Genomic DNA, 26965 nt, shown 5'->3' with positions numbered 1-26965 from the left:
TATTACAACACTCGTGGCCAGTTTCTACATTTCTAATTAGTTATAAAACATCTAACTACATGAAACCACTTTTAAGACTTCACTGGGGCACCTGACAGGCTCAGTCAGTAGAGTATATAACTCTTCATCTTGGGGTTGTAGTTTCGAGACCCACAATGGGTATAGTGATTACTTAAAAAGAAAAAAAAATCCTAAAAAAAAAAAAATAGACTTCACCAGCACAGGCTGAGACTGAATCAATTGGAAATCAGTCATGGAAGGCAAATATTATGGCTTCCAGGACCATACATGGAGCTACAGACCAAAAAATTGTACTCTTGAGTCCTTTACTTGGCACAGACAATACAATCATTGGATTTACATTTTTGATCTTAAAGTACCTCCAGGCCAGTCACCTTGCTCTTAGAAAGTTCCAGGAAGCCTATCTGTATTTTGGTAAAAAGCAAACAAAACTTGTTTCTTGGTTTAGGTACACCCATCCTATTCCAGAAAGAGTCCCCTTTCTCCACTCCACTGCCACGAAACACGACAGGCAACTGACTTGCTCCCAAGAAGCTACATAAGAGGAGACCCAGCAGCACTGTGGAAACACGATTAAGGGACGCTGCAGTAGCCACTAGTTCTGATAGAACCAACCACCGTTCCTGAACACAAATGGATAACACCAAATTACCATGTAATATGAAGAGAAGGAATAAGTCAAAACGCAGTAGGAAGGGACTGGACATTCACAACTAATGGCTTTGATGAGATCAGATTCTAATTAATGAGATCAAGTTCTAATTAATGTCTCCAGTGTATTTACGTCATAAAAATAAGTGAAGTTGTCCATAAAAAGAACTATTGGGGGAGCAAAGAAATAAGCAAGCAAAAAACTCAATATAAACTCAAATAAATCAGAGAAACATTGATTATAGAAAAAGGACACACTCTTTATAAAGTATAAAGCAAAAATGAAAGAAACGCCAACTCTCAGAAAGATAAAGTATATGCAAAGGAGAAATGGATGACCCAATTTCTACCAACTAGACTTCCTAAAACAGAGTGGTATAGGAGGAGGAAAAGCAAAGCTTCAAGCATAGAAGAACAAAGTTTTTCAGATCTTATGAAAGATTTGAGTACTTTATCAGAAAGACAATGGGGGTGGGGGGGCACACACAGATATCCTTGTGAAATTTCAAATTTTCTAGAACAAGAAGAAAACTTTGGAAGTTTTAATCAGGAAACAATAAAAAACAAAACCAGTTTACTTATGGAGTAACAGGATTATTTATAATAAGTATTAAGAGACAATTTAACACCTCTTTGAACAAATTAAAATTAAAAAAGAAAATTCAGCATAATCAAGTGCTGATGAGGATATGTACCAAAAGAGACACTCATTCATTTTGCTGGTGGGGATGCAAAAAATAGTACAGCTACTTTGGAAGACAGTTTGGCAGATTCTTATGAAGTTGAATATAGACTTTTCATATGACCCAGCAATCACTTTCCTAAATATTTACCCAAGTCAACTGGAAATTTATGTGTGTGGAAAAGCTTCTATGTAACTGTTTATAGCAGCTTTATTCATAATTCCTTAAACTAGGAATAACCAGCTTGTCTCTCAACAGAATAGTGAAACTGAGTACGTGGACTGAATGTTTTTATTGCTCCCAAACACAGATGTTGAATTCTTTTTTTTTTTTTAAGATTTTATTTATTTATTTGACACAGATAGAGACAGCCAGCGAGAGAGGGAACACAAGCAGGGGGAGTGGGAGAGGAAGAAGCAGGCTCATAGCAGAGGAGCCTGACGTGGGGCTCGCCATAACGCCGGGATCACGCCCTGAGCGAAGGCAGATGCTTAACCGCTTAACCGCGCCACCCAGGCGCCCCCAGACGTTGAATTCTTAATCCCCAATGTGATGGTATTAGAAGGTGGGGCTTTGAGGGGGTGAGTTAGTCAGGGTTCTCCAAAGAAACAGAAGCAATAGGATATAGGCAGACATAGAGAAAAAGATTTATTAGGAGGGACGGGCCCACTTGACTGTAGAGGCTTCAGCCTGCCAGTTAGGGGCCTAGGAAACCTGAGGGCCAAGGTGGCCAACAGTGTAAATCCCAGCCTGAGTCCGAAGGTCCGAGCACCGAGAGCACCGATGTTCCAAGCCAGTAGAAGATGGCTGTCTCAGCGCAGACAGAAAATTCATCCTTCCTTCACTTTTTGGTTTTATCCAGGCTCTAATGGAATGGATGATGCCCACCCCAGTCACTGAACACAATGTTCTTTATTCAGCCTACTGTTCAAATGCTATTCTCTTCCAAAAACACTCCCTCAGAGACACACCCAGAAATAATGTTTTACCAGTTTTCTGGGCATCCCGCAGCCTGGTCAAGTCGACAAATGAAATTGACCGACACAGAATGTAACTAGGTCGGGAGCGTGGAACCTTCATAAAGAGGATTATTGTGTGCTTATAAAAGTGCACTCAATAAATAACCATTGTTAGAATTTTCAGGCTGCTTCCGGTTGACACGCAACATCTCAGCAGCCACCCCCGCCCCGCCCCCCCACACACGCAAGCACGCGAGCCTAGAGCCCATTGCATTGCATTTGCGATTCTGTCCGAGCCAATTTTTGGGAGGAAAAAACACGCAGCTGCTCTGGCAGACAGACACGGAAAGGCTGCCCTCTAGCGGAGAACAGAAGGAGGATTCTGTCCCAGAGGCTCAGGCGCGAGCTGCAGGGAGGGAGCCTGGGTGAGAGAAGCCCCGGGTCTGAGGCTGCTCTGCGGTGCCTGGAGCTTGAAACGATACACAAGACGTCCGCTACCACCATTTGTGGCACTTTCGGACCCCAGAGAGGGGAAGCTCTGGATCAGGCTGTGTCTGGCGCTGGGGCAGCCGTGGGAGGAAGGAGGAGAGCAGAGGTGGGGAGGGGGCGCGCCAGGAAGCTGGCGCTCCTTGTTGGCGTCAACCAAGCCCGGCCGAAAGGGAGAAAGCGGCCATTGTTTAAGCAGGGCTGTCGATAAGTAAGTTCTGTGTACGGGGTGGTTTCGTGAGGACACCCTCTGTAAACTTCCAAGTGACACATTCCCCGAGGAAAAGGGCATGGGGAGGTGAAAACACCCGGCCAGGGTCATTGGAAGTGTTCAAAGAAGAACGGCACAACCCTGGACCCAGTTCCGCTAATGCGCCCTAGGGATTTGGTCGGGATTTGGTCAAATTCCCAACTCCCCTGGGCCGCCTTTCGCTTCAGAGGGTCAGGAGAGAGCAAGGCCCGCAGCGCAGGCTTGTTACCGCGCCAACCAAGCAGAGGCGCCTCGGTGGGCAGGGCTGGTTCTGTGAAGTAAACGACCCCGGTCTTGGGAATTCGTTCTTCGAGAACACTCTAACCAACCTGTCAGTTCGGTGGAGGCGACCAGTGGGTGGCACAACCATGGGGGCCATTTGGGAGCTTGGATGGAGTGGTTCGGTGTTGCCCGACCATGGTGCCTGGAATCCCTCCATACTGCGGGGTCTTCGGATCAGGGGGAGGATGGCTGGGCACGGAGGCGCTTCGTTCCTCCACTCAAATATAACCTGTTCCTTACACACGAAGAACCCTGCAAGTCAGAGAACCCCTGTGCCCATCCTCCCCCCTGCCGCTGATAACGTGTGGGTATTGCCGTGAACAGATGCCCCTCCTGAACTGCCGGTTCCTCGGGGGTTACCGGGAACAGCGCCTCGCCCACTTGGTTCTGAGCGTGATGACCATGGGCTACGTGTGGCAGAGAGGAGAGAACCAGCCCGAGGAGGTAAGGGACGAAGAGATGTCCGCCTTGTCTGTGGCAGGTCTGCTGCTCCTGGAGTATGCTCCCTGCTTGGCCTCACACTGTTTTTCTGGAAGATAAGTCCTCTCTTGTTTTCTCTGGCTCTCCGTTGAAGGAAGGGCAAGTGGCCCATTTCAATAAAAGAATTTTTTTCCCTAAGAAGCTTTTTTTTTTTTTTTTAAACTTGTAGCCTTTTCTCCCTTTCATTAGCTTTCCGGCAGTCATGCCTCATGATGCATTTGAAGGCAAGAGCTGAGGTCCTATAACTTAATGATAGCTTACCTTTCACGGCATTTTGTCTGCCTCTGCACTTACATTATCTCTTGATTTTCACAATCCCATAAGTAAAACTCCACTGTGCCCATTTTACAGACAGCTGAGGACCGCAGAAGGTGAGGTCCTTTTCTGAGGTCAGAGAGCAAGTGAGTGTAAAATGGAAGGCCATGCTCAGACCTTTTGATTCACCGATGTAACCTTTCCCTAGAGGCACTCATGGACATTATCAAGACTGATTTTAATTTTTAATACTACTTTCTTTCTACTGATTATTGGTCTCTTAATAATTTATTTAAATCTCTTCTGAATCTTGACTTAACGTTTTATGGTTTCATCCTGAACCTTGCGACGTGAAGTCTCTGAGTTCCACTAACGGCAGTAAAAAGCACTACTCCCTTTCATTTTGCAGAAGTGTGCCTTTTCCAGGAATCGGAGTTAGCATTGTTCGAGTACTTCATGTTCACTGGGCAGCCCCAGCCTATTTGGTTTGCTTGATTGATCCTGGCCCTTCCTTCCAAGTAAACAGGGAAACTCCCTAAGAGAAAAGGCAGGGAGGCTGAGAAGGGAGAGAGGAGGACGTAAGAGTTACTTCAGAGTTTTTAAATGTCAGTACATCTTATTTTTTAAAAATTGTGTGTCTGATAAAAGAAAGTTTGAAATCTAGGCGCACTGCAGAACATCCCACGGAGTTCCCCTCCCCCTTGTGTTCAAACCATAATCCTAGATCCGGGGAAGGGGTAGAGAAGGCTGACAGGACAGGGAGTCTCTAACTTCGAGGTGTGTGCTTCCAGAGGAACAGGGAGCCCCTGTTCACGGCCTTAGATCATCTGTGACCTTCTCTGCATCTCATCTTGTAACTTTTCACTGAAATAAGCACCTCCCTTCCACACTGCCCTCCTCTTTCCCTAATTCCCAAGGGAAGCTAAACTTAAGTTTGAATTTTAAGACTCTTTAAAGTTCTTCATTGTTTTCTTCCTAAAAAACAGTTCTGCCCCAAGTCTAATCTAAAAATCTAAGGGAAAACAAAGGCAGAAGTGGGGCTCCTTTAATAGGTACTTTTATCTTAGGGGGAAATAAAAGTGGAAGTGGAAGATAGGGAGTATGAGAATGTTCTTTTGGATCTAAGCTAATTTAGCCTTGTCCGCAGATAAGAGACCTCCTTGGTCCCCCATAGATCTGAATGGTTTTTCTGGACTTCTGGGCAGATAAGTCTCTTTGGAGTGGTCCTAAGATAACTTAGGGGTTGAAAGGGAACTGTCTTCAGGTGACTTACGTGAAGCTATTATTGGGTTTGACTTACGAAGTGATGGACAGTGTTGGCTGCCACACAGGATGAAGTGTTCTATCCTCCCCATTCCTCTTCCCGACTGACAGAGAAACACACACACGTACGTGTGTCTATACATACATACATGTGTATACGTGCTTGTGGTCTTATACACACAAACAGATATATCAACGTATTTAGGTAGTTGTCTCTGTCTGTAGATAAGTAGATAGATACAGAGATAGAGATTTTTTTCCCGCTATTCATCAACTCAGTCCCCAGTTTATGTTCAAACATTTGGTGATGCCCTTCTTTGCAGTCAATTTTCAGAGATTATATTGTACTGTATCTGTATGTATGTGCTCCAGCTTTGTAATATTCAGATATATTTCAGCTTGTACTTATAAACAATATATCCGCTAGATTGTAAACAGAAAAAATATGAGAGTAAGGTGTGTGTTTACGGATCACTCAGATAATACCAGTTTTATTGCTTCAGGTCATTTCTCTACCACAGGATTGCTGGACTAGAGGGCAACCATGAATACCTCCTCTGCTGCATTCTTTCTAAAATATACTAATTGTATATTCTGTCATATCATATTGTATGTGGATTTGTCTCTCTGTTGTATATTCTATCGTATCGTAATTGCATGTATCTGGATTTATATCTAAAAGGTTCTGCCGAGAAATCTTGCCATTCCCCTTGTCGAAGTCTCCAGGAGCTTGGGGCTCCCTCCTATCCTGGTCCACTCAGACCTGGTGCTGACAAACTGGACCCCTAGGAATCCAGAGAGGTAAGATGGGGAGTGAGCGCTTGGATGTGAACAGACTAAAACTGAGTCCTGTGACTTTTACTCTCCCTACAGTAAAGGCCCTGGCTTTTTCAGTGAACTTGTGATCAGAGATGTTCATATTTATTGTCTGCTTTACGGTTGCAAAGAAGGATGAACCTGAACACAAGTTCAAAATCGCAGTTCCCAGCAGTTTCACTCTGAATCATTGGTACAGGATACACTTTTCTTGTTTGCTTCTATATCCGATCTGAATTTCTCAACTCGACCTTCAAGCTCCTGCATAACTAGACTTCACTCAAATTATCTCCTGTTCCCTAACATGCCCTCCATTCATGTCAAGTTAGGACCAAAGACTTCAGTAAGTGATCGTGATATAGCGATCATAAATGAATGATTATGGGTGAATTAAGTGGAGAGCTCTGGATAAGCTGGATTGAGAACTGGATGAATGATGCTGTTTCTTCTACCTAGCTGGCATCAATCCTCTGAAAGTTGGGCTTGGAATGTAGGCAGGCATTAGTCTAAAGAAAAATAGCGTGAGTTTTTAACAATCAATAGAGTGGGTGGAAGAGAGGAAGTATTTAATTTCCCTTTGAAATTTATTATCACAGCTGGATTTATTTCAGGCTGTAGATACAAGAGATAGTGCTTTGTGACTTAATAAAATAGCTAAAGGGACATTTAGGTTAGATGTGAGGAGGAACTTCCTCAGCATGAGGTTTGTGGGTAACCACGGGATTTCAGAGGAGATGATGGGAATCTGTTCTAGAGGATTAAACACTTAACAAACAGTGTAACTTTCTGGACTAATTTGTGTGCTCCTTGGAAGAAGAGAGGCCATCTCATCTCTCTAAAGAGCTCTGAGCCCTTGGAGGATACATTTTCCATAATTATTAATAATGATCTTTGACCAATTCTACTTTCATAACAAAATTGATGATCAATATTCTCATGAAAAGCTGTTGAATCTGGCTCAGAGTTTTGACAGAAAAAAAATAATAACTGTGTGTGTAGAAATGATTCTGGTCGGGGCACCCGGGTGGCTCAGTTGATTAAGTGTCTACCTTCAGCTCAGGTCATGACTCCGGGGTCCTGGGATCAAGTCCCACATTGGCCTCCCTGCTCAGTGGGGAGCCTGCTTCTCCCTCCGTCCCTCCCTCCTGCTTGTGCACGCTCTCTCTCTCTCTCTAACAAATAAATAAATAAAATCTTTAAGAAAAAATAAACCTCATGCAAGCAAGTTTATTACCCCATTTAAAAAAAATTAAATTCAGACTTATAAAAAAAAAAAATCAGGAAGCAGCTTGGTGAGGGGGTGAAACTTGACCTAAGGTGTGTGCTAAAGGTGAGTAAGAGCAGAAGAGTTAGAACAGAAATGTGGGTTTGTGGCGATGACAAACATATGAAAAGAAGAAGATAATTTATGATGCTGGCCACAAGCTAAATGTTCTGGGGCTCGTGTGTGAGTTCAGATTCAGCTCACTCTGTCACTCCGTGGCTTGCAGGAGAGGAAAACTCCCTTCTTCCCTTCTAGGTTCGTTGGCTGGTCTGATAATTAAATGGACATCAGAGAGATTAATAAGAGAAAAACAAATTTAATTTTGTGCATACGGGAGCCCGTAAAAATATGAGACTCCAAAAGTGACCAAAACAAGAAGCTTCTCTGCTTTTAGAGAAGAAAGCAATACATTCAGGAAGGATTGACAAGACAAAGGGGTTTGGACAAGACAAAGGGGTGGCAAATTCGTGAAGAAGTAACAAAGTGTGTTTATGCAGGCTTCTCAGCCGGAAATTCCCTATTGCAGGTGATAAGGACACTTTCCATTCTCCTGGTACAGGAGGGTACCTTTCATGTAGCAGATTTATTTCCTGCTTTCAGGGGAACAAAGGAGGTCAGAGTGTCCTTCTTGTACCAGCTCTTTCTTAAGTAATGTTAGTTCAAATAATCAATGTGCCAAAGCGATGCATTTTACGGTGGCATATTCTGCTCACAGTGTAGTCACTACCTGTGACATCCCAAGTGTGCGTGGGTGTGCGTGCACTGCAGGTGCATTTGCACACAGGTGTGCGTGCCTGTGTATGTGTGACCGCAAAAGGCATACCCGGCTTACAAACTCATTTGTTCTTTTATTCTTTTTTTCTCTTTGTGGTTGTCAATACTGAAGACCCCTGGAAATCGGGTAAGTTCTCAGGAGTCCTTCACTCACTTTAGAATCCATACAAACTCAAAGCTTACAAATAAACAAAAAAGAAAGCACACTAATTTTTATGTATGGTATATAAACTACCTAAAAATGCCTGAAGAAAAAAGACTAGAAGGACAATTGCCAAAAAGTAGCAGTCCAAAAGTTAACAGTGGTGCCTCTGCTTTGTAAGAATTAGGGGATTAATTTTCTTTACTATGTTTTCCAATCTGTGCATAATGAAACAAAGTGCAATGGAAAGAAAGAAAGAAAGAAAGAAAGAAAGAAAGAAAGAAAGAAAGAAAAAGGAAGGAAGGAAGGAAGGAAGGAAGGAAGGAAGGAAGGAAGGAAGGAAGGAAGGAAGGAAGGAAGGAAGGAAGGAAGGAAGGAAGGAAGGAAGGAAGGAAGGAAGAAAGAAAGGAAGAAAAAAAGAACTCTACCAATTTTCTAATTCTCTGTGATTCTTTGAAGTCTGGTGATCTAAAAAAGATCCCTGGTCTCACCATAACGTCTGTGAATGGCCAAATTGCAGGCAGTGGCTGCTGCAGCCACAGAATGCCTTTGAAAGGTCTTGTTTTACATGGACTGGCGCTCGTGGGGCACGTCTGGTCCAGACATCCTCAGTCCCCTCTTTCCCCAGAGAGCAAAATTAGCCTCTGAATGAGGCTCATGAGCGGGTTCAGTATAAAAGCTGTAGCTCAGCAGATGGAGGGTGGAAGGGTAAAGACACCACCTTCCATGCTAGTCTGACTCCGCCGGCACAGAGGAGTTGCTGACTTATCTTTCTTCTGTGTTTGGTTTTCATCTCCTGTCATGCTTAAGATGTTAGAGGCAGAAGTGATTTATGGAGGGAAGTGTTCGGTTTTATAGACTGGATCGACATCTGGGATATTTGAATCTGTATGATGGCTGGTCATTTAAAATCGATCCCTGCATCACAGTCTTCCTGCTGTCATTCTACAATAATACAGCACTAGGGGAAAAAGGTCACTGATGAGAAAGAGCCCTAGTCTGGGTTATGAGATATTCCTGCCCTGGTCCTGTGACTCATCCATCAGCTGCGTGACTCAGGGAAACCATTGTGCTTCTCTGGGCCTTGGTTTCATGTCTAAAATAGGAGCATGGAATTAGCTGTTGCCGGTGGTCACTGCAGCCCCGGGACTCTCTGCTCCTGACAGGAATGGTGTGATGGGCCCCAGATGGCCCTGTGGAGAATCAGCAGTGCCTGCCCACGTATGCTTCAGTTGATGCACTGGGGTGACAGGCGGGGACCGTCAGAGACACGCTAGACTTTGGGAGTCTTCAGGTCCCGGGGTGTGGGCTGGAGTAGATCTGCTCTCTCTTTTGTTTTTGAACGTGTCTGGAGGCACATCCTTCTCCCCAGGGCTATCTGAGGGGGTTTCTCTCAGAGACCTCTCGCTCTCACGTTTGTCTGACTCTGAGGTGGCCTGGGGCTGTGCCTCACGGTGTCCAAACCTCACTAACCATGTGGTCATTTCCTTTCCAAGGAACTTGGACATCATTGTCTCATTTCCTGGGGGAGAGAGCCTGCGTGGCTTTATACTGGTGACTGTTTTGGTGGAGAAAGCAGCAGTACCTGGGATTAAGGTATTTTCTTCACAGAACTTATTTTTTTTTCCTAAATGAGGAATTAGCGTGAGCTTGACTTGCCACCAAGTCCCTTTCCCTGTGGTGAACTAATCAGTATAGGTGAGCACAGGCCTTGTCCTAGTTGGTTCATGTCTGAAAAAAGAGGTCTGAGTTCTAGCCCACAGAGATACCTCCCATTCCTCAACAACCATAAAACCTGGATGACCCTTTGTCCATTCAATAGACAAGCCTAGTTCTAAGCAATGAATGTCTGGGGGAACAAGACAGACACAGTTCTGGCATCCACATAAGCTCACCATCCAGTGGAGGAAGATGGACTGATGGATACGGTAACAAGAAAAAAAAAAGGTAGTGTTTCATGAAAAGACATCTAAAACCTAATCCAGACTTGCAGGGTCAAGCAAAGGGAAATGAGAGCTGGAGTTAAAAATCCAATTAGTATGGGGTAGGAATTGAGGTTTGGGAGTGGTATTCCTGGTCCAGAGAACTGTAATGCAAAGCTTCAGAGGACAATGAATCATTCAGATACCCTAGCCTTGGGGGGTTGCAAACCCGAATTTCTTCAGGGGTCAGGCAGGTAACAGGAAGGTCAGGTATGAGTGGCAGGTGATCAGCTAGAGATTTTATGTCTTGCCTAAAGATATTTAAGTGGATTTTTGTCTTTCCTCACTTGCTGCCTTCACTGGTAAGCATACTTTGAATGCTTACCGTGTCCTTAGTAGAGTGACCAGATTGTGGTACAACTATTTTAGCACTCCTCTTTCCCCTCAAAAGTGAAACTATATGGTTACTCTACTTCTCATTCCTGTGTTTAGTTCTTTGAAAGATACAGAGTAAAGTATTGATCTTCCAAATATAGCTTACCTAAGGTGGAGACTGCCAGAGACAAGGAAGGCTTCCTGGTGGAGGGGGTTCTGAAGGTAAGGGATCTACAGAATCTCATTTTATGTACAACAGAGCTCAGGAGTGAGGGTGCCCCAATTCAAGATCACAGAAGGAGCAAGCAGAAGTAGAAATAATCATAATGTGAGACAAATCCAGAAGAAGGAACAAAATTGATGGTGTTATGCCCTTGAGAGTTACAAGAAGTAGCAACCAATGGGAAAGATCCAGAAAGACTTAACTAGGGATCTGCCTGGGAGGTGCCCAGAAAGATTCTGGCTCTCAGGAAGACCTCAGCATATCTAGTTCAGGAATGCCCCCGGGGAGTGCAGCAGTCAGAGTGGTGCCCTTCCTCTAGATTCCCACCGCTCTGCTGCTCCCTCCCTCTCAATGGACTGAATGTCAGTGAATTGAGTGAATGGATCTCCTCTTTAGGCACTTGTTCAGGCGGTGAATGCCATCTTGCAGCGCAGCCAGAACTCCCTGCTCCAAGCCCTGCAACGACTGAAACTCTCCATTCAGGATATCACCAGAACCTTAGGACAAATGCATGGTATGCAGCTCCTGAAGAGTGAGGGCTCTGCTTGGGACAAAAGGGCCTGGAGGTTTGGCAATGTCCACAAGATGGCAATGGTGCATTAGCTTTGTTTTAAGACAACCAGTTGTACTCCTGGAAAATGATTTCTCAGTTTCTTGTGGGTTTATTCTTCTTTATATTCTCTTGTGATTCGGTGGCTGCTGCTTCTCGTTGGCCATCTATCTCTTTGCATGTTGAGGTCTTGCATGAAACTGGGGAGGGAGGGGTGGAGCATGCACTGGTTGTACATGCCTCTGTCCAGCAATGCTAGGTTACTGCAGGGCAGAATTATGGTATGAGGGAGTTTGTGCTTACACTCTTGAAAGCCTCTTTGATTCTTTGTTCTCAAGTGGGACCTGAGATGACTGACCTTGGCTGGCTTTGGGCCTTAATCTGAAGGCCCTTCCAGTGCTCTCCTCTGTGGCTACTTTAAGGATGAGTTATCATAGGCATGGCCAGTTAAGTGGCCTGCCCTCCCTGTGATTGATTACCTCTTATTCTGATGACCCCAGCTCTTCAACTTCCTCTATCAGAAGAATCTAGAAAATGGAACTAATGTGTGTTTGAGGAAGGTGTGGGAGAGGGGTGTGATCTGTTTAACAGGGGGTGAGGATCTAACTATCAGTTTCCCTGAATCTTGTTTCACTGACAGATAGAGGGAGTCCAAGAAAGGAGAGGTTTATGGGAAACAGGACAGGAGGGAGGGAGGGGGGAGCAAAGGAGGACATAGGGTGGTGCCCAGCTTTATTGCCTTCTATTAAAGGAGTAAATTTATTTGTCATCTCAGGCTCTCTGCACGAGCAGAAGTCCATCTGAAGTCATGGCGTTACGTATTATGGAAATAATACATTATTTTCAACTTCCTGTTTTACATTTCAGGTTCACATTTCCCTGAACTTTAATTTTAAAGCCCTATGGATCGCATCAGCAGGTCTCCTGCCAAACAAGCACTCCAAACTGAGTGACATGGATTTGACCCTTGCCAAAGGACCCTGAGGATATCACTCAGGGTCCCAAGACCAGGGGAGGTACATTGCAGGTGCATTCAGGTCATATGAAGGAGCCAAAGTGAGTAGTCTGGAAGCTCATGAGAGGCCCTTCACCCTGTCACAGTGCCTGCAGCGGTGAGATGGCACCGCCACGTCCATCACAGCCTTTCCCCCTGCTCCTCGTCAGAGGCACATCTGCAGCCCTGGTGCTCTCTTGACTATTGTCTGTAGGAGGTGTGATGGCCAGGGGAGGTACCAGGCCCACTTCCCTTGTTTCCCCGAAAAGGCAACTTTTCCCACACAGACATAATTCCTTTTAAAGGCTTTACCTGGGGTCACTGTGGTGAAGTAGATGAATGCAAGCATCAGACTGCATTTTCCAATGCGACTCTGACGCGCCTACGGTCTGTGTCCTCACTTGTGAAGTTGGGGGGCTCGGGACATGCCTGTAATCAACAGCAGGCAGCAGAAGCAACACCACCTGAGCTGAGGCAGGCTAGAGAAGGTGATGCGACTGCCACCTCGTAGTCACCACGCAAAAATGCCACCCCCTCTGAGGCCCCGGTGCTGTGAATGAGGGGTCGGGCCGTACAGGGAGGCCATACGCAGATGCTCCATTTGGCATCTGACCCGGGTGCGAATGAGCCCTTGGTATGATTCTAGGTTCCCACCTTCAGATCATCCTCAGTCTTCAGTCTTCCCAGCTGAGGACCCAAACACTGAAGCAGAGGAAAGCCTTCCCCTGTGTCCTGTCCAAATTTCTAACGCACAGAATCCATGAGCATAGTAAACTGGCTGTTTGATGCCACTGACTTCGGAGCGGTTAGTCATGCAGCCATAGTAAACAGAGAAATGAAATTATAAAAATAACAAATACTAGAAACTGCAGAGTTTAAGAATCATACGGATTTGTTAGTCACTGCGTCTGGTTTATCATTAATGACTTTTTTTCTGCACCATCAACAAAGCTCAGCTGTAATTTTCCCTCTGCTTTCTCCCCCCAAATGGAGCTCACCCAAAAATTCTTTTTGAGCTCAACCTTAGCAAGAGTGGTGGGCTCTACTCCCTTCATACATACCTCACTGCCAGGCTGGACAGCCTGGAAACATGCCCAAGGCAGGGGAGAAGGTACTCTTTATTTTAAGGCTGCAGTTTGTTTGCCGAGGACCCCCGTGCTGTCCCTAGGCCTTCGCCCAGCCCACACGTGACTTCTACCTCCCAGCCTTACATGATCCTCAGCACGGACCGGAAAATAAAGCCAGACCACTCTGTGTTCATAGCCTGACTCTTCTTGAGGCAGAATCCCTAACAGCACCACACTGAAGACCATGCCCACCGCCCTGCATTGCTTGCTGCAAGTCAGCACTGGGCGCCTGCAGGATCTGTGTGTTGGAAGGTTAAAATATGTTCGGATTTCCAAGCAGCCAGATTACAGTGGCACATCTTTTGGCATGTTTCTCAATAGCTCTTGTTTTTAGGAATTCATTTCCTCCTTAGAAAAGCTGAAGGATAAATTGCTTTCCAAAAAGCCACGGAAATTTTTACCTTGTATTTCCTTCTGCATCGACACAATTTCTAGCTTCTCCCTGACCGATTGGTAGCTGTAAGATTTTTTCCTTTAATAGTAGAGCAAGGAGTCAAAATGTTTCCTTTTAACAGTTTGGTTTGTGTTTATTTTTTTTTAATTTTTTTTTTAATAATGATTTTTTATTATATTATGTTAGTCACCATACAGTACATCCCCGGTTTTCGATGTAAGGCTCGATGATTCATTAGTTGTGTATAACACCCAGTGCACCATGCAATATGTGCCCTCCTTACTACCCATCACCAGTCTATCCCATTCCCCCACCCCCCTCCCCTCTGTAGCCCTCAGTTTGTTTCTCATAGTCCATAGTCTCTCATGTTTCATTCCCCCTTCTGATTACCCCCCCTTTCTTTATCCCTTTCTTCCCCTACTGATCATTCTAGTTCTTATGTTCCATAGATGAGAGAAATCATATGATAGTTGTCTTTCTCTGCTTGACTTATTTCACTAAGCATTATCTCCTCCAGTGCCGTCCATGTTGCAGCAAATGTTGAGAACTCATTCTTTCTGATTGCTGAGTAATATTCCATTGTATATATGGACCACAACTTCTTAATCCAGTCATCTGTTGCAGGGCATCTCGGCTCCTTCCACGATTTAGCTATTGTGGACATTGCTGCTATGAACATTGGGGTGCATATGGCCCTTCTCTTCACTACGTCTGTATCTTTGGGGTAAACACCCAGTAGTGCAATGGCTGGATCATAGGGTAGCTCAATTTTTAACTTTTTTAAGGGACCTCCACACGGTTTTCCAGAGTGGCTGTACCAACTTGCATTCCCACCAACAATGTAGGAGGGATCCCCTTTCTCCACATCCTCTCCAACAATTGTTGTTTCTTGCCTTGTCTATTTTTGCCATTCTAACTGGCGTAAGGTGGTATCTCAGTGTGGTTTTGATTTGAATTTCCTTGATGGCTAATGATTTTGAACATTTTTTCATGTGTCTGTTAGCCATTTGTATGTCTTCGTTGGAAAAGTGTCTGTTCATATCTTCTGCCCATTTTTTGATTTGTTTATTTGTTTCTCGTGTATTGAGTTTGAGAAGTTCTTTGTAGATCTTGGATACCAGTCCTTTATCTGTAGTGTCATTTGCAAATATATTCTCCCATTCCGTGGGCTGCCTCTTAGTTTTTCTGACTGTTTCCTTGGCTGTGCAGAAACTTTTAATCTTGATGAAGTCCCATAAATTCATTTTGTCTTTTGTTTCTCTTGCCTTTGGGGATGTATCATGAAAAAGGTTGCTTTGGCCGATGTCGTAGAGGTTGCTGCCTATGTTCTCCTCTAGAATTTTGATGGATTCCTGTCTCACATCGAGGTCTTTCATCCATTTGGAGTTTATTTTTGTGTATGGTGTGAGAGAGTGGTCAAGTTTCATTCTTTTGCATGTAGCTGTCCAATTTTCCCAGCACCATTTATTGAAGAGACTGTCTTTTTCCCACCGGATGTTTTTTCCTGCTTTATCAAATATTAGTTGCCCAAAGAGCTGAGGGTCCATTTCTGGGCTCTCTATTCTGTTCCATTGGTCTATGTGTCTGTTTTTGTGCCAGTACCATGCTGTCTTTGTGATCACAGCTTTGTAGTACAGCTCAAAATCCGGCATTGTGATGCCCCCAGCTTTGTTTTTCCTTTTCAACAGTTCCTTGGAGATTCGGGGTCTTTTCTGGTTCCATACAAATTTAAGGACTATTTGTTCCAGTTCTTTGAAAAACGTTCTCGGTATTTTGATCGGGATAGCATTGAAAGTGTAGATTGCTCTGGGTAGCATGGACATTTTAACTATGTTAATTCTTCCGATCCATGAGCATGGAATATCTTTCCATCTTTTTATGTCTTCCTCAATGTCTTTTAAGAGTGGTTTATAGTTTCTAGAATAAAGGTCCTTTATGTCTCTGGTTAAGTTAATTCCAAGGTAACGTATGGTTTTTGGTGGTATTGTAAATGGGATGGATTCCCTGATTTCTCTTTCTTCGTTCTCGTTATTCGTGTACAGAAATGCAACTGATTTCTGAGCATTGATTTTGTATCCCGCCACGTTACTGAATTGCTGTATAACTTCTAATAGTTTGGGAGTGGCTTCTTTTGGGTTTCCCATATAGAGTATCATGTCGTCTGCGAAGAGAGACATTTTGACTTCTTCTTTGACGATTTGAATACCTTTGATCCCTTTTTGCTGTCTGATTGCTGTTGCAAGGACTTCTAGTACTATGTTGAATAATAGTGGCGAGAGTGGGCATCCTTGTCGTGTTCCTGATGTTAAGGGAAAGGCTTCCAGCTTTTCCCCATTGAGAATAATATTTGCAGTAGGCTTTTCATAGATGGCTTTTATGAGATTGAGAAATGTACCTGCTATTCCTACACTCTGAAGGGTTTTAATCAGGAAAGGATGCTGTATTTTGTCAAATGCTTTTTTGGCATCGATTGAGAGGATCATATGGTTCTTGAGTCTTTTCTTGTTGATATGATGTATCACGCTGATTGATTTGCGAATATTGAACCACGCTTGCATCCCAGGTATGAATCCCACTTGATCGTGGTGGATAATCATTTTAATGAACTGTTGGATTCTATTAGCAAGTATCTTGTTGAGGATTTTGGCGTCCATATTCATTAGGGAAATCGGTCTGTAATTCTCCTTTTTGAGGGGGTCTTTGCCTGGTTTGGGGATCAAGGTAATATTGGCCTCATAGAATGAGTTTGGTAGCTTTCCTTCTGTTTCTATTTTTTGAAATAGCTTTAGGAGAATAGGTATTATTTCTTCTTTGAATGTTTGGTAGAATTCCCCAGGAAAACCGTCCGGGCCTGGAGTTTTGTTATTTGGAAGGTTGTTTATCACTGACTCAATTTCTTCATAATTAATTGACCTGTTTAAGAAATCAATTTCTTCCTTTTTCAATCTTGGTAGTTTATAGGTTTCCAGGAAGGATTCCATCTCCTCCAGATTGCTTAGTTTATTGGCATATAGCTGTTGATAAAAATTTCTAATAATCCTTCCAATTTCAATGGTGTTCGTCATGACCTCTCCTTTTTCATTCATAATTTTAATAATCTGGGTCCTTTCTCTTTTCTTTTGGATAAGTCTTGCCAGTGGTCTGTCAATTTTATTGATTCTCTCCAAGAACCAGCTTCTAGTCCTGTTGATCTGCTCTACTGTACTTCTGGTTTCTGCTTGATTGATTTCAGCTTTATTTTGGTCAACTGCTTCCTTGTGCGTGGATTAGGCCTGTCCCTCTGTTGCTGTTCCAGCTTCTTGAGGTGAGAATATAAAAACTGCATTTTAGATTTTTCTATTCTTTTGAGTGAGGCTTGGATGGCTATGTATTTCCCCTTAGGACTGCCTTTGCAGTATCCCATAGGTTTTGGACTGTTGTATTTTCATTCTCATTGGTCTCCATAAATTGTTTAATTTGATTTTTGATTTCCTGGTTTATCGAGTCATTCCTGAGCAGGATGGTTCTTAGTCTCCAAGTGTTTGAGTTTCTTCCAAATTTTTCCTTGTGGTTGAGTTCCAATTTCAGAGCGTTGTGGTCTGAGAATATGCAGGGGATAATTTCAATCTTTTGGTATCGGCTGAGACCTGTTTTGTGTCCCAGAACATGGTCTATTCTTGAAAATGCTCCATGGGCATTAGAATAGAATGAGTATTCTTTGGTTCTGGGGTATAGTGTTCTATATATATCTAAGAGGTCCAACTCGTCGAGTATGGCATTCAAAGCCTTTGATTCTTTGCTTAGTTTTTGCCAGGGTGTTCTGTCTATTTCTGAGAGTGGAGTGTTGAGGTCCCCTACTATTAATGTATTTTTATCTATATGTCTCTTTATTGTGGTTAAGAGTTGGCTTGTGTATCTTGCTGCTCCCCTGTTGGGGGCATATATATTTATAATTGTCATATCCACTTGTTGAATACTTCCTTTAAGAATAATATAGCGCCCTTCTGCATCTCTAACTATAGTCTGTAGTTTAAAATCCAATTTATCTGATATGAGAATTGCTACCCCAGCTTTCTTTTGAGGTCCATTTGCGTGAAAGATGGTACTCCATCCCCTTACTCTCAGTCTGAATGCATCTTTGGGTTCGAAATGAGTCTCTTGTAGACAGCAAATGGATGGGTCATTTCTTTTTATCCAATCTGCAACCATGTGGCGTTAAAGCAAGAATTTAAACCATTAATGTTAAGGCTGAGTACTGAGAGATATGCTTTTAATTCTGCCATGTTGTCAGTAAAGTCTTTGTTTGTATTGGCTGTGACTTTCTGTTTTGTATCACTCTTGGGGCCTTTTTACTTTTATAGAACCCCCCGTAATACCTCCTGTAGGGCTGGTTTCGTGGTTACGAAATTGGCTAGTGACTGTCGATTCTGAAATGTCTTTATTTCTCCATCAATTCTGAATGACAGCCTTGCTGGATAAAGGATCCTTGGCTGCATGTTTTTCTCTGAAAGAGCTTTAAAAATGCTCCCCCAACCCTTTCTCTCATTCCAGGTCTGTGTAGACAGGTCTGACATAATTCTGATGCCTTTGCCTTGGTACGTGAGAAATTTCTTTGCCCTGGCCGCTTTCAATACTGTATCCTTGGATCTCATATTTGCAAATTGCACTATGACGTGACGTGGTGTAGGTCTGTCATGGTTGAGCTTGGGAGGGGTCCTCTCTGCCTCTTGGACACGAATTTTTGTTTCCCTTGCTAGATTAGGGAAGTTTTCAGCTACAATTTGTTCAAATATCTCTTCTAGACCTCTGTTTTTCTCCACCCCCTCGGGGATGCCGATGATTCTAACATTGGATCGTTTCGTTGAGTCAGTAATCTCCCGTAGCCAACATTCGTGGGCGTGGATTTTTTTAAGACCATCTTCTATTTTTATTTTTTCCTCTATTAACCCATCCTCCAATTCACTAACCCTTTCCTCCGCTTCGGTGACCCTGGCCGTCAGAGCCTCTAGTTTTGCCTGCATTTGGCTCATAGAATTTTTAATTTCTGTCAAATTCGCTCTCATTTCCGCCCTTAGGGATTCTATATTCTCAGTAATATTTTCCTGAATACTTTTTTCAAGTCTACTCATTATCTTGACCATTGTTACTCTGAATTCCATTTCTGATAATTTGGTTACATCCATATCCGTTACTTCTGTGGCAGAAGCCACTGACTCACTGTCTTTTCTTTGCTGGGGGGGGGGGGGCTTCTCCTTCTTGTCATTTTAAAGAGGGGAGGTTGCGGGGTTGTCCAGAGCCCAAAATTATTGACTGGGTCCCAGGCCGTGCCCCTTGTTTTATAGGGATCTTAGAGATGTGGGCTTCTTCTTTAAAGATTTTATTTATTTACTTATCTGAGAGAGGGAGACAGACAGTCAGCAAGAACGGAACAGAAGCAGGGGAGTGAGAGAGGAAGACGCAGGCTCCCAGCGGAGGAGCCCGATGAGGGACTCCTTTCCGGAACGCTGGGATCACGCCCTAAGCCGGAGACAGGCGCTCAATGACTGCGCCACCCAGGCGCCTCCGGTTGTGGGCTTCTTGATTTTTCAGCCTGCCTTCTGGGGGAGGGGCCTGCCGCGCCGATACTCAGGCAACCCTGTTTGGTTAGAGTCTCCGTGTCCCCTGCGAGGGGGGATTGGGGGTGGGCACACTGTGAGCCGGTATTTCCAGGCTTTTGTTCTCTGGCGGCTTTCCCTTGCGGCCGGCTATGCCTCTTCTGAGGGTCAGAGCAGCAGAGGCTGCGTTGTCACAGAACAGAGGGATTGCGGCCCGTTCTCCACTGATGTTCTGGCCACTTTAACTCTATTACTGTTGGTGCTGCTCAGCCCTGCAGCGTCCCGGGATGTGCGCACCAACTCGGCGACCCTGCCCTCACTTCCAGGGCTGGCGCATCTCTGTCCTTTGTGTTTCTAATGCCGCCAGCCACTGGCCGCCCCGCGCGCTCCCGGGTCTCCCGGTCTCAGTCTATGCCCTGTGAGCACACCTCGATTCCGGAGTTTCGTGAGAAGCCTGGTGGCGCGCGCACCTGGTTCAGGGTCTCAGTCTGCTGTTTCTTGGGTGCCGACCGCGAGTCCGCCCGCTCCCCCGTGCAGATGGCCCGCCAGCCGCCAGCCGCCCCGCGCGCGCTCCAGGAGTTCCTGGTCTCAGTCTGGATCCTGTGAGCACACCGGGATTCCGGTGTTCCGGGAGATGGCTGGTGGCGCGTTCACGGCTCACCGGTCTCAGTCCGCTCTCTCGCGGGTGCCCTCTGTGAGTCCGCCCGCTCCCCCGTGCAGGTGGCTGCCGCTTCCCGGCGCCCAAACGCGGCGGCTCCCTCCCCCTTCCGTTTATCTTCCGATATCCGTGCACGGTTTACAGCTCCCCTCTTCGTACCTCAATACTCAGCGCTGGAGATGTTCATTTGTAGAGATCAGATGCATCTTCCTGCGTCTCAGGCTGATTCCGTGGTTATTTAGGCTGGTCTGGTACCTATCCAGCTCGACTCAGGGGACCGGCTGAAAAAGGGGTCCCCTACTCCTCCGCCATCTTAACTCCTGGTTTGTGTTTAAATCAGGTTTCTTAATCAGTGAATGGGTGTGAAATGGTGTGTGAACTTCTGCCACTGCCCCCATCTGGTTGGCTCACTTAATTTTGTCTAAGGGATTTTTCTTCCTAATTTGAAAACTTATTTTTGTCTAAAACCAATTGGAAACAAAAGTCTTGCTTTCATTTTTATTTATCTTAAATTGAAACTTTAAAGTGGGGTGTAATCAGGACACTCTTAGATTTGTTGAAAGTGTTTTTGACATTTGTACAAAAGAATTTGTGATAAAGTTAGCATATCCAGGTGCTCCCCAAAGAATCACATGACAACTAAGTTTTGTTTGTAACTGATCCATTTTCATGCATTAATAATCAGCAGGAAAGACTGTCTGGATGTTGGGGCCGCTCTGTGCTTTGGGTCTGTAACCTGTAAAAACTGAATTCAGTACCCTAGATTTATGGGTAGCTGTTAGGACTTCTTTGATGAAAGTTATTCCCCTTCCCAGCCTACCGGTATTTCTGTTAATGACTTCTGGAGCTTGAGCTCCCTGTGCTGTCTGAAGAAGGTATTACAGTCAGAACCACGTACTGGTGATAAAAACCTCTGCTAGCAATAACAGCTGTCCTTAACCTTTGAAAAAATAAAATAAAAAATAAAACCAATTGGAAAATAATTAGCACAGAATTCTTACTAAATACCATGGGATAATACGACCACGTTCCTATTTCTAAAGTTTTCTCTCGTGGATTAGTTACCCACGGTAATCTGGGGATACCCTGGTCACCTGAGCCACCGTATTTGATCTTAAATCCAAATTTATTATGTCAGTGCATCAAATCTAGAAGCATGCCCACACAAAACCAGTTCTTCAAATATTGAAGAGTCCCATAAGTCTTCACAGATGTTTTCAGGCATACAAGGAAGAGTATACATTGCATGTCATACATCAAAAATATCCAGAAATCTACAATGATTGTTATTGTTTCATATGGTTAAGATTCACTCAGATTTGCTTGCATATTTATAACTTTTTTTCCCCCCTTCACTCCATTACACACATTTCTTTGCCACTAGAATTACCTCAGTGAGGGCCTGCTGCTGGTAAATTCTCTGGTCTGCAAATTGCCCTGTGTCACTCCCATTCCTGAAGAATATTTTTGCTAGCAGCTGTATTCTTTTACATGTTGAATAGATAACTACATCTTTCGGTTTCCACTGTCACTCTAGAGACGTTAGATGTCAGTCCGTTACTTGTTTGGGGGCAACCTCCCTTTTCGCTGTCTGCTTGTGAGTTTCTCTTTATGGGTCTCTCTTTCCCGTTGTTCATTTATTACGGGTGGGATTCCTTACACTTCTTTAATTGATACGATGCGTCGTTCTGGAAAGTCCTCACCTATTAGGTCCTCGCAGATCTCATGGCTGGTTGTCCTGTTTTCTAGGATCTATGCTTGCTTCTTTTTCCTTTTATTTATTTTTTTCCTAGGTATTGCTCATTGTCCTTGACAATGTTTGTAGGCAGTCTTTTGGAACTGGGATAAAGAAATATTTGTATTCAGTTCTTCCTGGTTCTTGGAGATATTAAAATTCTGGACCATCTTGGATCAAGTTCAGCAAGTGAGGGCCCATGTACCAATTAGGCAATTAAACTTGGGCTGAAAATGTGCAAAAAAAAAAAAGTTACAACTTTGCAGGGACAATTATGTTTTTGTTTTTGTCTTCCTCTTTTGCTCAATGCCAGGGTAGCCCGATTTTGTCTCCTAGGGCAAGCAGTGTTGGGGTGGGAGCTCCGATGCACAGTGCTGTTGAGATATAGGCAGTTGGGACACCCGGATTAATATGAGCAGGGTATCCTGTAAAATGCCTCACCATGCCTGGAACCAGGGTCCTACTCATGGCACGTACCATACAGAGAAGCCACCAAAACCAAGCCCAGGTGTACCTGGATTGGCAAATGCCTTCAGGAAAAAGTGGTTTTGCCACTCTAAATTTCTGCCTCCCTTTCTGGGGTTCCCACTTTCCCTTAAAATTTTGCTTGGTGCTTTCTTGCTGTTTCTTCAGCTCCTTGATGCCTTTAAGATGTTTGCATCTCTTATCCATCTTTTTGGATTATTTGTAGTGGAAAGATAGGTCCAGGTGAAGCAGCACTCCATTACCCCTATTGGAAGTCTCCTTCTGGAGTATCCAGAGCATTCCTTCCTTTCTCTCTGTTTGCATCACTTGCTGTGGACCCGGCTCTCCTCATTACTTGCAGGACCCTGCAGGGACCTTCCACATCCTGTCTTTCATCTGCCCTTTACCTCGTCTCATTCATTCTCTGCACAGAAGCTGGAAGTGCAGGCTGCATCTCTCTGACTCCTGAAACTCCTCAGTTTGTCTCCTGCATGGTGCAGGAAGGTAGCCTCCAGCCACATGTGGCTACCGAACACTTGAACTGTGACCAGCATGACTGGGAAACTAATTGTATTTAATTGTGTTTAATTTTAAACAATTGAAATTGACATTTAAAAACGGAATCAATGTAGGGTAGTTTTTTGTTAAACACAGCTTCATCACTGAAAGGTCATATTTCACTTAATTGTTGAAAATTAAGCATCCAGGTTGAAATGCAGTGTAAAATAATTTTTTAAATAATTTTATTTATTTATCTATTTGAGAGAGAGAGCAGGGGGAGGAGCAGAGGGAGAGGAACAAGCAGACTCTGCACTGAGCAGGGAGCCTGATGCGGGGCTCAGTCTCACAACCCTGAGATCATGACCTGAGGTGAAATCAAGAGTCATTGACTTAACCGACTGAGCCATCCAGGTGCCCCACGTGTAAAGTAAATTTTAAGTCTGTAAGCATATACAGAAGATTTCAAAAACTTATTACAAAAAATGCATTCATAATTTCTATATTGATTATGTTTTGAAATAAAAATATTTTGGATATTGTGGGTTAACTAAAATATAGTATTGGTATTAATTTTGCTAACTTTTTTTTTCCTTTTGAAATATGACTACTAGAAAATTTTAAATTACATATGCCTGTCACATTACATTCCTATCGCAGTCACTGCCTTATCCATTATTCTGAGAAGGCCAAAATCCTTAATCCATTCTGCAAGACTCAGCATGATCTGACCCCAGAATATTTTAATTTCAATTTATCTTTATTTGACCCCATGTTTCCCTTCACTTGTTCTTTCTGATACTAGCTTTTAGTTCCTGGAAAGCACTTTTGTCACGAGCACGCTATGAAGGCACACACTCGCGTTGTGTCTTTCCACAATGGCAGGTTTATTCAGTCCTAAAGCGAAGTTAAATCACAGTTATAAAGCAGGTTCAGGATTCCAAACTCAGTGACAGTTCCCCATGTGATTAAACTTGGCTTCTTACACAGCACGCAGAACAGGAGAGAAGACAAACCACACAACACACAAGGTAACAGAAGGGTGCAGGAAGTGAAGAAACCAAACTCGGAGTTGGTCTGTGGGTGTGTGGTTGAGATAAGGCCTGGATCTGGTGGGTCTGGTGGGTCAGCTCTTGGCAGTTACTGCTTCTGATGTTCAAGAGCTGACAGCTCTCGGTTCTGTTTGGAGATCACGGGGATCAATCGGGCAGAGCGTTCGGCAGCGGTTGCCTTTTCTAAGTGGTCAGATGAAGAGAGTGTGACAGTTTGCTGCCAAAATCCTTCCCTTTTTAAAAGGATTTGATCAGTTTTGGGTCTCTGCAGACCTCTCGGTTCTGCATGTTATCAGGTCTGGGGTGTTGCCTGATGTGGGTCCTGGCGATATCTCCTAGCTGCAGTACCTTAACTGCTCGCGTCATTGCTTGACATTAGCCCCTTCTTGACATGAGAGACTCCATTTTGTTCTCTACAACTTTCTTCAACTTCAAGGCTTGTTTATGCACTGTTCCTTCTGCTTCATTCATTCTTTCCTATTCACCCTCTGCCTGGTTCACTCTTACTTTCATAAACTTCAGATTTAAGCCCTGGGGACATCCAGGCACAAATAGCTGCTTACTCCCTGCCAACAATGCTACCAAGTCTGGGAAAAGGGGAAGGGCTAGAGCCATCCCAGCAACAGAAGAGACAAACAAGGGGCGCCTGTGTGGCGCAGTCGTTAAGCGTCTGCCTTCGGCCCAGGGCGTGATCCTGGCGATCTGGGATCGAGCCCCACATCAGGCTCCTCCACTATGAGCATGCTTCTTCCTCTCCCACTCCCCCTGCTTGTGTTCCTTCTCTCTCTGGCTATCTCTCTCTGTCAAATAAATAAATAAAAGCTTTAAAAAAAAAAAAAAGGCCTGAGCTGAAATCAAAAGTTGGAGACTTAACTGACTGAGCCACTCAGGTGATCCAAGGCAAGACTTTAAAAAAAAAAAAAAAAAAGAAGAAGAAGAAAAAGAGACAAACGAGATATCAAGGAAAAGGATGAAGGATTGGCAGAGTGTAGGTATGTTCAGAGACAGAAGGAGGTGTCCAGGAAGTATATATGATTTCAAAGCTGGTTAAAAAAAAAAAATCACAATGCCTCTGGCAAAGACCTGTCACTTGGAAAATTGAATCAAGCTCTGCTTGATGGGCTGGTTGGTTTTCAGAGTAAATAGGGACACAGAGGAAGGCTGATGAACTTGCTTTGAGGTATGTCATGCTTAAGGTGATGACAAGACATCCAGTGGAAATACGTGGCTTTGACCGTTGGAATTACATGAAAAAGTTACGGTTTGGTGGCTGTGAACGTCAGATGTATGGTTCAGTTACGCATCTGCAATGCTTTATTGTAGGTGTCAGAGCACTTGCTGTGTTACTTTCCAGTGGGACCAGATGGATGTTACTAAAGTAATGTGAGAACACTGCCGTACTTCGGCGTCTGTGGTTTTACAGCACTGATCCAAAGCAAGGATTTTCTGGTTTTGCTTTGCATAAAGACTACTTCTCAGTATAAAATCTAAATCCCTACCCCTGAAAACTTTGAAAGCAAGTCTCCTTAAACAAAAACATAGTGCTTATGACACAAAATTATCATCAGTGTAAATGAATGAAAGCAGACATTATCTTTCTCTAGAGTCACTTGGATTTAAAAGAGAAGGATGCTTGACCCACATGCTCTGTGTTTTGCTGGACACAACCACAGAAACACTGGAAGATGCCTGGCCAGGCACTGAATGGACCTGCAGTCGGCCATCCAGGCAGACGCTGTAGTCCTTGGTGGCTTTTTCCCACTCTACCAGGAAGCCACGTGGAAGGAAAAGGAGGAGGCGTAACTCAGGTGTGTCCTTAGATCCTCTGTGTCATTGGCTTTTAGGAAGCATCCTCCTCAGCCAGAACGGGCACGTATTAGACCCGGAAGCCAGAGTGCTTACGTGGTTCTCCTACCTTACCAGCCCCATGTTAATAGAACAGGAAGTTTTCTACTTGGTATTTTCTGAACAGTGTTCACAGTCTGTTGCCAAAATATATTTCCTAGTAGTCTGTTCTTTTTTATCATTTTTATCTCCCTTAAAATTCTCATTTTGTTCATGTGTTGTTCTCTTGATTTCATTGAATTGCCTTTCTGTATTTTCTTTTTTTTTCCATTTTTAAAAAATTTAAATTCCATTAATTAACATATAATGTGTTATTGGTTTCAGGGGTACAGGTCTGTGATTCATCAGTCTTATATAACAGTCGGTGCTCATTACAACACCTATCCTCCACAATATGCATCACCCAGTTACCCCATCCCTCCACCCCCTTCCCTCCAGCAACCCTCAGTTTTCTTTCTGTGTTTTCTTATAGTTCACCTAGCTTCCTTAAAACAGATATTTTTAATTAATTTTATCAGGCAAATCCCGGGTCTGCATTTCTTTTGGGTCAATTACTGGAAAGTTATTTTGTTCCTTTGGTGGTATCATGTTTCCTTGATTTTTTTTTTATGTTCCATGAAGCTTTGCATTGCTGCAAGAGGTATTTGAAGAAGTATTCGCCTCCTCCAGGATTTTCTGACTGGTTTCAAGAGAGAAAGACCTTCCATCAGCCCTGGGAGTGATTCCAAGGCTTTCTCAGACCTTCTATGGATACACCTGCTCCATACTTCTTGCTCCCTCTTGTGGCAGAAGTTGTAATTGTGTGTGCCTTCTCTAGATCCTGCAATGCCAGGCCCGGTGCTTGCTGACTGCCTTCCATTTGCGTTCCCTAGGACAGTGTTCAAGGCTCCAGTTTGTGTGCTTTCTCCCAATCCCACAGAAATCAGCCAGTTTGCTGCATGAGCTCACTAATCTTCAGCAAAGGCTCACTGTTTCTGCCTTCAGGAGTGCACACAAGGAACTGGGTGAGACCCCCGAGCACCAGGGGGTGGGGTGATCTGCCCGTGAAGCATTCGCAGCAGCTCCTGGGAGGGTTTCTGAATGGAATCTGTGAGGTGATCAGTATGATTTGCATCCCTTTAATGCCCCCCAACAGCCCTATGTGGCATTCTCCTACCTCTTCCCTGCACCCAGTCTCCCCAGGTGTGCAATACATCTCAGTGTTCTGGATGGGGCGACAAAGAAGTGG

General features: G+C 44.1%; 1 protein-coding gene across 3 annotated transcripts in view; it reads left to right on the top strand.

Annotated features, from left to right (window-relative positions):
• IDO2 (indoleamine 2,3-dioxygenase 2) overlaps positions 1-26965 on the top strand; it is a 62117-nt gene that overhangs the window by 20303 nt on the left and 14849 nt on the right. For 2 of the 3 annotated variants that reach the window (XM_045779105.2, XM_045779107.2), the window contains 5 exons: positions 3657-3776; positions 6013-6131; positions 8297-8311; positions 9823-9922; positions 11243-11360. In XM_045779105.2, the coding sequence (XP_045635061.2) occupies positions 3657-3776; positions 6013-6131; positions 8297-8311; positions 9823-9922; positions 11243-11360 (472 nt within the window). The remainder of the gene's footprint in view (positions 1-3656; positions 3777-6012; positions 6132-8296; positions 8312-9822; positions 9923-11242; positions 11361-26965) is intronic. The other variant, XM_045779106.2, reaches the window with a different exon arrangement.

The sequence above is a fragment of the Ursus americanus genome, chromosome 27 (assembly GCF_024610735.1).
Source record: "Ursus americanus isolate L20-20 chromosome 27, mUrsAme1.1.p, whole genome shotgun sequence".
Lineage (NCBI taxonomy): Eukaryota > Metazoa > Chordata > Mammalia > Carnivora > Ursidae > Ursus > Ursus americanus.
This window is presented reverse-complemented; position numbering and strand designations above follow the sequence as displayed.